The sequence below is a fragment of the Spea bombifrons genome, chromosome 3, assembly GCF_027358695.1.
Source record: "Spea bombifrons isolate aSpeBom1 chromosome 3, aSpeBom1.2.pri, whole genome shotgun sequence".
In the NCBI taxonomy this organism is placed as follows: Eukaryota; Metazoa; Chordata; class Amphibia; order Anura; family Pelobatidae; genus Spea; species Spea bombifrons.
In genome coordinates, this window is record NC_071089.1 from 2,280,821 (window position 1) to 2,292,894 (window position 12,074).

At 39.2% G+C, this 12,074-nt stretch overlaps 1 protein-coding gene across 1 annotated transcript; it reads right to left on the reverse strand.

Annotated features, from left to right (window-relative positions):
• Positions 1 to 4,943: 4,943 nt before the first annotated feature.
• Positions 4,944 to 11,139, reverse strand: LOC128483297 (potassium channel subfamily K member 16-like). Its single transcript, XM_053459444.1, has 5 exons — positions 10,927 to 11,139; positions 8,919 to 9,033; positions 6,192 to 6,358; positions 5,493 to 5,658; positions 4,944 to 5,161 (listed from the first exon to the last, which is right to left on the reverse strand). Exons 1-5 carry the CDS (start codon positions 11,137 to 11,139, stop codon positions 4,944 to 4,946), a joined length of 879 nt encoding a protein of 292 aa, XP_053315419.1.
• Positions 11,140 to 12,074: the final 935 nt, after the last annotated feature.

Sequence of the window (12,074 nt, forward strand, 5' to 3'; positions counted from 1 at the left end):
CCCAGCACTGTATACAGTAATATAACCCCCAGCGCTGCATACAATAATATAACCCCCAGCACTGTATACAGTAATATAACCCCCAGCGCTGTATACAGTAATAACCCCCAGCGCTGTATACAGTAATATACCCCCCAGCGCTGTATACAGTAATATACCCCCCAGCGCTGTATACAGTAATATAACCCCCACCACTGTATACAGTAATATAACCCCCCAGCGCTGTATACAGTAATATAACCCCCAGCGCTGTATACAGTAATATAACCCCCCAGCGCTGTATACAGTAATATAACCCCCCAGCGCTGTATACAGTAATATAACCCCCAGCACTGTATACAGTAATATAACCCCCCCAGTGCTGTATACAGTAATATAACCCCCAGCGCTGTATACAGTAATATAACCCCCAGCGCTGTATACAGTAATATAACCCCCAGCGCTGTATACAGTAATATAACCCCCAGCGCTGTATACAGTAATATAACCCCCAGCGCTGTATACAGTAATATAACCCCCAATGAGCTGATGCTTTACGGCAATGCTAATGAAGTCCGTCCCTCCATAGACTTCCATTAATCAGATAGTCCGCCTGGGTGATTAGACTGGGCCATTCCCACAGGCATATTATAAGCATTCCTGGGAGCTTCTCTGGGTCAGCACCTGAATCCTCCCCGGCCATTTCCTCTTTAAATGGGGGGGTTACCCGCAGAGTCAGCAGGAACGCTAACAAGTTCTCAAACAGTATGATAAGGAGTCGGGGGGTTTAGTAGATCGGGGCTCAGATAACAGAGCGAGAATCATACAAACGGCTGATATGCAGCTGCCTGAAAACTTTATATTATGGGGCGAAAACTACAACCGGGGTAAATAAGAAAACAGAGCGACATTTTTGGAAACATATTTTCGATGGGATTCTAGGAATTAACAAAAAGCTGGAAGTGCCTTTATTTTTTTTTTACATTTTATTATTCCTTCGCACATTCCTGGCATATTTTCTTGGAGATTCCAGGAATATTTCTCCGGAAAAAACATGTTTTTGTTTTGTTTTTTTTTTTAATATGAGAAATATTTCTACTGGGTTTTGAAGATCTGGTTGAGTTTATTCGTTTTTACTGAACTTAGTCGAGTTTCGTCATGCTTGTCCCAATCGTCTGGTACCCGATGGGTTAACGTTAGCGAAGACTTCTGCGAAAACGACGCCATTTGCAAAGCGTATCCACGGCGCCCGGACTGAAACCGCATTCAAGCTATTTGTACAGATTTTAGAGGCTCCGTGGGAATGAGAGGGCGCCGCGCGGAGGCTGTTGTGTTGACTTGAGGTGTGTACAAAGTGTGTGTACAAAGTGTGTGTACAAAGTGTGTGTACGAAGTGTGTGACGCGCTGACTGTGCTCAGCTTGCGATGTAATGTTTGTGTAATCATATATCAGTAGCACGTGGTGCAGTAAGATAAAGCCCTGGTAGGTTTCATTAGCCATGCCGTAAGAGCTGGGTTATCGTTACGGCGGATTCTAAATAACTGAAACATTTTGCATTAAAAAAGATGAGTTTCGCCGGCTCTCGGAAAGCTCATTGGCTGCTTTTTTAATTCATTTTTATTGTGTATTTTTTTGCACAAAACGTGGTTTTCAGCCGATGAGGAACAGGTTGTGGGAACTGAAGCAAAACCACAATTAACTGAAACAGTTGCAACTTTGTCTATCGCCGACACAACGCCGGGTTTTACTGTTTAACGAAGTGTGACTTCTTATAGCTGAGTATATATAATATAATATATATAATATAAAATATAAGATATAATATAAAATATAAGATATAATATAAAATATAAGATATAATATAAGAAGATAAGACAACCCGCCAAAATGTAAAAATGAATTTAGGAAAATAAGTATAAGAATATAAGACGACCCTATAGGAAAAAAAGTTTTACAAGTAAATATTAATTCACATGTAAACTATTTTTCATATTTAATAAAAACTGATTTTTAAGAAAAATAATTTAAGATAATTTTATTTCCTTTTATTTGCCAACCTACCCCCCGCTTATGCTCATCTGCCCCACAGCTTGCTATTCTGCCCCCCAGATATGCCTTATCCACCACTATATGCCACTCTGCCCCCCCCCCCAGTTACCAATACTTCCCCAGACTCATTTGCTCTGAAAAAAAACTTGTCTTATAATCGAGCAAATAGGGTATATCAAATATAATATAAAATATAAGACACTGGTATATAAAATATATAATATAAAATATAATATATATATATATATAAATGCAGCGTAAATTGTTGGCGCTATATAAATAAAAGATAATAATATATAAAATATAAGATATATATAAGATATAATATATGATATATATAAAATATAATATAAGATATATATAAAATATAGGATATATAAGCGCTGCGTAAATCGTTGGCGCTATATAAATACATTTTATACTATACAATTTTATATGATTTTTTCTGGCCTCTTGCTCTGACATTTGTGCGCCTTTGCGTCATTGTAATTCTTTGCGTCATTGTAATTCTTTGCGTCATTGTAATTCTTTGCGTCATTGCAATCCTTTCGTCCTGGGATTGGGGATTGGGGTTCTTTACAGTAATTGCCCCTCTACAAGAAGCTTAAGAATCTGGTATTTCCTGGAAAATAGTTTAGAAAAAAAAACTTGAAAATAGTTCAAGGGGGAATGAATAGTTTTGCATCCCCCTTATTCCTCCCCGATGTTTATAATATTTCCAGCTAAGTTCTGTGATATTCCGCATCTTCTTTATATAAATATTTTGCGGGAGTCTAAACATAAATTGAACGCCAAGAATCAATTCCAGCCACAGCTGCCCCTGCGCGCTGTTAACCTTTTCGGCGCCAGCGAAGCATAATGGGAATTACAGTTCAAAACCACACGAGATTTCTAACTGGTTTAGGAGTCCATATGCAGCTGACTACAATTCCTATTATCCATATGAAGGTAGCGGTAGTCAAGAAAACAGGCAGCTGCTGCTGTAATGTGATTCTGTCTTTAAGATGGCTGAGAATCATGGGAGTTGTGTATTTGTACCTTCTATGAAAATATCAGAATGGATACAAAGATAGCAGAAAATCCGAGACCCTGTATGGAAGCCACAGGAAAAGTAAAGGTTTTGTGTTATTTACTCTGTTCCAATCTTCTTAGGGCCACCTAAGGGCCCCCAATTTAGGCAAGGAACAGCAGAATTACAGGGAAATACACAGGGACCCTAAAGACAACTATCTGCCCCTTTATAGGAATAGCCTCAACGAACACAGCCCACTGTAGCCACAGAGACTGCTTGGGAAAGTGGCTTTACTGTGCGAAACGCGTCGGCTGCTGAGTGCGGACCTGGTGATTAGATTCACTGACCGCAGTGCTCAGCAACTGCTAACGTTGGGGGTGACTCGAGGGGGCGCACTTAGGAAATAAAGCATTTGCCGACCATCTTTCGGCTCCTTGGGCCAGCACAGAATTCTTGCAATATGTACAACTCTCTTGTCTAAGTAGCCACTTTGCTCTTGCTTTTAGTCGACGCTGCTCTGTCGGCCCCTTACGCTCTGTGCCCTTCCCTATTTCCTCAACACTGACAAGAACGCTTAAGAAAAGCTGCAGCTTCCTAAAGATCTTATAAATAATCGTAACATAGGAAGGCTGTAGATATTGGGATAGAAATGAACAATTCCCTAAAACTTCCACTAGAGGGCAGTAAAAATCACCTCCAACCCTTTACATCCCAAAGTAATGCTAGGGTGCTGAGTTACCCTCTTTAACTTTAAATAGTTATGGAATTATTCATAAGGCAGGGCCCTAGGTGCCCCCAGAAGGCTTCTTGATGCACAAGTGGATCCTAATAAGGGGGGGTTCAGATGTAAAAACAGCAAGTCTGGGAAAAAAAACCTCCCAAAAAACATAAATGCTTTAATACGGCACATGCAATGCCCCCTCGAGTATTTTTGATCCACACAGGCAGCCTTATCTTTAAAGGCAAGGGGTTAATTTTTTTGAGGGGGGGCGCACAGTTTTGGCCATCAAATTTGTTTGTTACAAAAAGAAATCCCAGAAATCTAGTGTTTCCTTTTATTTTAACAAATTTAAGCAAATATATTAACACGGTGCCCAGATATTATGATTATTATTATTATTAGACGTTTTGTTTTAAGACAACTCCGAACCTGGGAAACTAGCGCCATATTTTTCATAAGACCCACCCGGTTTTTAGAATTTGGCTTCCTGGTCGTATTCGCAAACAATTTCTGCGACATATTTAAAAAAAAAAAACAAAAAAAAAAAAACAAGTAATTTTCCAAGTTATGTAGCTGAAATAAGTAAAATCAGTTAAAATGAGGTTATTGAAGTATGTGGCAGTAGCTATTTTTTATTTCAAACGATTCATTCTAAAAAGATGACTGAGGTGATGCGTTACTTTTGAAGATCAAAGCGAGCGAGTAGCAAAACCAAAAAAGTAGCGCATGATCAGAGAGACAGCAGGGGGAGGACAGAGAACAGACGGGGAGCTCGGACGTCAGGGGACCGTTTCCATTGTATGGATGTAGTTACTTATTGGAACCACAAGGGGCACAATTTCATTTTCTTTGAATAATGTTCCACCAAAAGAACGTTTCCAGCCTTCAGTTTGTGGACCAAGACCCCCCCCTTTGCTCAATGTTTTACCCCCCCAGGCTAGTTATTAGCATTGTTACATTGTTTATATATTCTCAGTTTAGTAACAAATTATCCAGACAGAACTCTCAATCCGTGGCTTATGGTTTTCCACAAACGTGTCCGTTCTAAATGTGTCTTTAGATGTGCTTTCGTTCAGATTTGTCTCGCCGGTTTCTTCACTCACGTGAGTAAAAGATCACGGCACATTTACTAAGATAATTCTCTCCGTAGAGTCTTTTTTTTCCAGTTATTTACGTGAATTTTACATCGGGATTCTGCTCTGAGACGGGTGGTCCTCGGACTTGCGGACCGCGTTCTCCTCTATCGTCGTCTGGGTCCGGTGCATCCTGAAATGGACTAATTTCTCCACCAGGTCTGCGGCGAGTTTAAACACCAGGGCCAGCCAGGCCAGGCCAAAAATAATCCAAAGTGCCGCTAGGCTCCTGTAGATAGAGATGTAGTGCTTGTTGGGGTCGGTCCCTGAATAAATGGAAACACAAGGATGTGTAAGAACAGCTTCCTCTCCAAACCATCACTAATATAATGGAGAATTGGACACATTTTACTTAATAAGGTCTGTAGTTTGTAAAATTAGCTTCTTAGGTTGTATCGATTATATGGGTGGGATCTGAGACTGGTCTCTACGGTCCAGTGGGTCTGACCACTGTGTCTTCCCGTCGTGTCTGGTGGCATCGCACCTTGATGATGAAGATTATTGGCTGCCGTGCTTACATTTTTAATCATTCTCTCATAACAATAATATATTTTTCAGGGTGATAATCAATAAAATAAATGTTCTTATCTGCCTTACCCAGCACGTAGTCTCCGAATCCGATGGTGCTGAGGGTGATGAAGGCAAAATAAAAGCCCTCTCCGTAGCTCCAACCTTCCACGTAGCTGAAGATCATCGGAGGGAAGACCAGGAAGAGCAGGGAGCCCGTGGTGAGAAAAACCGCCATCACCACGACCTTCATCACCTGCAAAACCACAGCCAAGAAGAAAAGGCCTTGAGTATTAGTTCATTGATTAGTAGTAACGCTTTCTGTGCAGAGACGGGGGGTAGAGAAGAGAAAGAGGAGATGGGAGAGAGACGGGGAGAAAAGATAGGACAGGAGGAAAGTTTATTTCAAAGGAGGAGAAAAGTTACCAGAATCTAAAACTAGAGGGTCAGAGACTGAGATGGAATGGAAGGAAGTTTTACTTTACTGAGAGGGTGGTAGATACGTGGAACAGCCTCCCAGCATAAGCAGTAGAGGGCAATACAGTGAGGGGATTTAAACATTCTTCAGTAAAAATGGGCAGACAAGGTTCTTCTGTCAAATTCTATGTTTGCTTTAGGACCTCGAAGGTCTCTTCTCCGTTGTGTCTGAAGAAGAGACTTCATAGGTTTATATAACTTGACATCTCTTTCCACGGTGGCCAAATATAAGGTTTCCATTTTGACTAAAGATTCTTCTGAGGAAAGAAAAATATGAGCAACATAAATAGAAGATAATTTTAGGACAGGTACCCCTGAGCCTCCCGGTTCCTGCGCACATCGGCCTAGCGCTAGGAGATGGGAATTCAGCCCTTTTCCGATCAGGTTTAGAAAGGCCAGGTTGAGTGGGATCCCAAACAACGCATAAAAGACGCAGAACACTTGTCCGGCGACAGTGCTGGGGTACAAATTCCCATAACCTGCAAAAAGACAAAAACGTACAGTTACTTTAAGCTCTATGTATCGCTCAATAAACGGACAGTTACACTTGGATTATAGGAATAAAAAAAGATAATAAATAGTCTTTTAGGACACCCTCTTGGACGAACAGGCTTTCCGGTTACAGACAAGATCTTTAATCTCACCAACCGGCCCATTTCCACTATGAAGACGGGATTAGTTATACAGCCGGAGAGTATATAATATATAATATGAGGCATATACAGGATATAACGGGTTATAAGGACGGGATTAGTTATACGGGGGGAGAGTATATAATATATAATATGAGGAATATACAGGGATATAACGGGTTATAAGGACGGGATCAGTTATACGGCCGGAGAGTATATAATATATAATATGAGGAATATACAGGGATATAACGGGTTATAAGGACGGGATTAGTTATACGGCCGGAGAGTATATAATATATAATATGAGGAATATACAGGATATAACGGGTTATAAGGACGGGATTAGTTATACGGCCGGAGAGTATATAATATATAATATGAGGAATATACAGGATATAACGGGTTATAAGGATGGGATTAGTTATACGGCCGGAGAGTATATAATATATAATATGAGGAATATACAGGGATATAACGGGTTATAAGGATGGGATTAGTTATACGGGGGGAGAGTATATAATATATAATATGAGGAATATACAGGATATAACGGGTTATAAGGACGGGATTAGTTATACGGGGGAGAGTATATAATATATAATATGAGGAATATACAGGATATACCGGGTTATAAGGACGGGATTAGTTATACGGCCGGAGAGTATATAATATATAATATGAGGAATATACAGGATATAACGGGTTATAAGGGCGGGATTAGTTATACGGGGGGAGAGTATATAATATATAATATGAGGAATATACAGGATATAACGGGTTATAAGGACAGGATTAGTTATACGGGGGGAGTATATAATATATAATATGAGGAATATACAGGGATATAACGGGTTATAAAGACGGGATTAGTTATACGGCCGGAGAGTATATAATATATAATATGAGGAATATACAGGATATAACGGGTTATAAGGACGGGATTAGTTATACGGGGGAGAGTATATAATATATAATATGAGGAATATACAGGGATATAACGGGTTATAAGGACGGGATTAGTTATACGGGGGAGAGTATATAATATATAATATGAGGAATATACAGGATATAACGGGTTATAAGGATGGGATTAGTTATACGGCCGGAGAGTATATAATATATAATATGAGGAATATACAGGGTATAACGGGTTATAAGGACGGGATTAGTTATACGGGGGAGGAGAGTATATAATATATAATATGAGGAATATACAGGATATAACGGGTTATAAGGATGGGATTAGTTATACGGCCGGAGAGTATATAATATATAATATGAGGAATATACAGGGTATAACGGGTTATAAGGACGGGATTAGTTATACGGCCGGAGATTATATAATATATAATATGAGGAATATACAGGGATATAACGGGTTATAAGGACGGGATTAGTTATACGGGCCGGAGAGTATATAACATATAATATGAGGAATATGCAGGATATAACGGGTTATAAGGACGGGATTAGTTATACGGCCGGAGAGTATATAATATATAATATGAGGAATATACAGGGATATAACGGGTTATAAGGACGGGATTAGTTATACGGCCGGAGAGTATATAATATATAATATGAGGAATATACAGGATATAACGGGTTATAAGGACGGGATTAGTTATACGGGGGGAGAGTATATAATATATAATATGAGGAATATACAGGATATAACGGGTTATAAGGACGGGATTAGTTATACGGCCGGAGAGTATATAATATATAATATGAGGAATATACAGGATATAACGGGTTATAAGGACGGGATTAGTTATACGGCCGGAGAGTATATAATATATAATATGAGGAATATACAGGATATAACGGGTTATAAGGACGGGGTTAGTTATACGGTCAGAGAGTATATAATATGAGGAATATACAGGGATATAACGGGTTATAAGCACGGGATTGGTTATACGGCTGGAGAGTATATAATATATAATATGAGGAATATACAGGATATAACGGGTTATAAGGACGGGATTAGTTATACGGCCGGAGAGTATATAATATATAATATGAGGAATATACAGGGATATAACGGGTTATAAGGACGGGATTAGTTATACGGCCGGAGAGTATATAATATGAGAAATATACAGGATATAACGGGTTATAAGGACGGGATTAGTTATACGGCCGGAGAGTGATGGGAGTGATAAAGGGCTATTGGAGCACAGGAGTGATGGGAGTGATAAAGGGCTATTGGAGCACAGGAGTGATGGGAGTGATAAAGGGCCTCTGTACGTCTATAAAGAGATTCCATTAAAAATCAGCTGTTACCGGCTACGATAGTCATTTACAAAATTAACCCCGTCTGCGCTGGATTTCTGATCCATTTTATAGACGTTTTAAGTTTTTAAGATCCGTTTTAGAAGTGCCTGTAGACACAAATTACCTATAGTCGTGATGACGGTGCCAGCAAAAAAGAATGAATTGCTGAAGTCCCAGTTGCTGGGGTTCGTGGAGTTCCCTTTGGGGTTCAGTCCCTTATCCCAGGCTTCCATTATAATCTAGGGGAGAATAATGGCGTTAGAGCGCGGAGCAGTGGGACAGACAGACATAGATATAGTAACACATATGACGTGGAGGAGGACGGGAAAAAAAACTTCCTATGTTTCCATGCTAGTGCTTCCGTGATGTCATTTGACCACTTTTGATGTCATGACATACATCATGTTTTAGGAACTGTCATCCGGGGAGTAGAAGAAGCCGGTGAAGGAGGCAGTTACGTCTGTGAATATATTATTTAATCTACATGAATATAACCCGAAGACACTGAATTCGTTTGCATGACCCCAACGCTTCTTAAAGGGGCAACATCACAATATGTCTTTAAACAAGGATTTGATATATGCTGCCATAGCGTCAGGGGTTAACGCAGCTGCACAGGAGGAGATCATTCTTATTGGAATATAAGGAAATTGCGATTTATTTGGCGCAGGGAGATCAGATGTTCCAGATTGCAAGGAACAGTCTCTGGGTAATAAAGGAAAATGATATATATCAGAGGTAAATCGGTCTTTATAATGACATATAGTAATATGGCCCTTCTATATTGAATAAGTAATATTTAATTGTTTAAGACAATTTAAAGGGAAAAACAAGAATCCAACCTTTGTTGCCCCTTGCTTTTGTAGCCTACAACTCCCATCATCATCATCAGTCTGGCTGATTTTTTTTTAAATATATATATATATATAAATTATCAGTTACATTTTTATCAATGGATACGGCTCACAGGGTATGAGAGCGGGCAAAAGACGGGGACTTGAGGTTGGTTGGGGGATATTAAATATAAAAGAAGTAAGGAAGAGGCACATTAGTTATTTCTATATTATATTATTTATATTAGTTATTTTTTTTCTTTCCCCTACATATTCTCATGATCTCATTCTGATGATCTCTCCCTACGCCATGGCAGGATCTTCTACGATCCTTGTTAATTTCTTTTGTTTTATAAAAATATATTTATTGTGTTTTTTTTTCATTTTTATTTCTTTTGTTACGTAACAAAAAATTACATAAAAAGTGTCGATGATTATCTCTCTTTAAACGAGTATTGATTTAGTTTAGGGGCCACGAGAGTCCGGTGGATGTGGCAGCCCCCCACTTCCAAAGTACATGCCCTTTATATTAATTATATTCTGAATGTGGCATCAGGTGGCATTAATTCACACCCTAAATATTTAGTTAAATTGGGCCAAATCTCCATTTTTTTTAAAGAAATTCTGAAAAGTGAAAAACTCTTTAACCTGATCGTCCTCAGATCGAGTGATCTGGATGAATGTTTTTATATAAATAATACTAAATATTATTTAATATTATTATTTAATTATTATTATTTAATATAAATAATATATTTTTAATTTTAATAAGAATATAAATAGTTTAATCAGAGAGAGTTTATTATAATATTACAACAGAATCCCTATATTTTTCATTTAAAAAGCAATAAATGCATGGTGTTTTTTTTTTTAATTTAATTTTTTCGTATATAACCTGTATCATGATGTCATAACTGTTATCACGATGTATACATTCATTTTCGAGATTTGGATGTTAGACATGAGCCATGGCAGTGAAACATTTAAATCTGGGATCTCCAACCTTCATGACGGCCTCCTTATAATTAATAAGCGATAAAATAAAAATAAAAAACTATTGAAAAGTGATTTTTTATGGATAAAGGAAATATTTGAAGAAAAAAAAAAGATTATAATGTATTGTTAAGGTTAGGTTGAGCTACAATATAAACAAAATTAATTAACTTTCTTTAAGTTTCATTAACCTCGATTTCTAATTAAAAAAGGTCCCTGTATTTTGGAAGCCAACATTCAGAACGATTCAGTAGGAGATGAACTATGAGGAGCAGCCAAGGACACACAACGTAGGTGAACTCGTACCTGAACAAACTGCTCAAGGGCCCTCACGTCCAAGCAGGTGTAGTTCTGCAAGAACCGGAGCTTTGCCATTTGGAACTGATCCCTCGAGTTGGCCTCGGCTTGTTTCTCCAGGATCTGGAACATCATCGCTCCCATGAACAGGTACATGAAGTAGCCCAACGATAGGGCGATGGCCAGCATGGTCTGCCGACGGCATAGAAAGTCTTGGGTCATTGCGCCTGCTTATACTCTTTCTTTGTGTCACCTCTTAAACTATTCAGAACCAACCAAGAGGAACATCTCCATGGGGAAAGTGGCCTGAGAGGTCTTCTGCTCAGCTTCTAGTATGTCCATAAGAGATTTACTCTGTTACCTGCTCATCCTCCTGAGAAAAAGCGTTGGTTCTTTGGGAACTGAAATATATCTGTAATAATTACCCTCCATTTCTCAAAAGAAGAAGATCTCTGTGTCTTTTTTTTTAAGATTCTCAATAGGCCAACGAGAAAAGGCCAGCGGGACCCGGTGTCAATCCATACAGCTAGGTCACCTTATAGAAAATGACCTCTCTCCCTTCGTCTTTCCTCTCGCATCGGCCGACCGACCGCCCGACCGCCCGACCGTGCTCTGATTCTCTTGCCTGGCTTCACAATTGAGAAAACTCTTTGTGTACGTGATAACGGAGACGATCATGTGCCCCAAAAAAGATAACACTTAGTCTTCCTACATCATCTGAATAATCAGAAGGAAGGAAGTCGGTTAATGTTTAGCTGGTAAAAGAAATGGCTTATAGATAATCACCAGGCAGGGATCTGCCATTAGACGAGGAAAGTCAGTAGATCATTTTAGAAATCTAACAAAATATTCATGCATTTTTTTTTTCACAAACAAAGCAATTTGTCAAAAATGTGTCAAAAGATAATATATCGAGAACAAGGAGATTGTGTGCTGTTGTTGGGCGCACTCGTCAGTACTAAATTAATAATAATAATCACTAGATTACAGGGCTAGACTGGGCTACCGGTTACCGGAAAGTTCCAGGTAGGCCGCCTCCCCCTGGGGCCAGTCTTGAGGCCAGGCATGCGATTTTGCGCGTAGCCGAGGCCGCGGGCGTAAAAGAGATCTACTGATTGAGGCGCGGATCTCCTATTCAAACTCTCCCTGGCCGTCTG

Excerpts from the sequence above, each read along its gene's own strand:
- LOC128483297 (XM_053459444.1), bottom strand. The coding sequence starts at position 11,139 with ATGACCCAAGACTTTCTATGCCGTCGGCAGACCATGCTGGCCATCGCC. Across the intron at positions 9,034-10,926 it reads CCCTTGAGCAGTTTGTTCAG|ATTATAATGGAAGCCTGGGA; the intron begins GTACGAGTTCAC and ends ATTCTCCCCTAG. Across the intron at positions 5,162-5,492 it reads ATTCGGAGACTACGTGCTGG|GGACCGACCCCAACAAGCAC; the intron begins GTAAGGCAGATA and ends CCATTTATTCAG.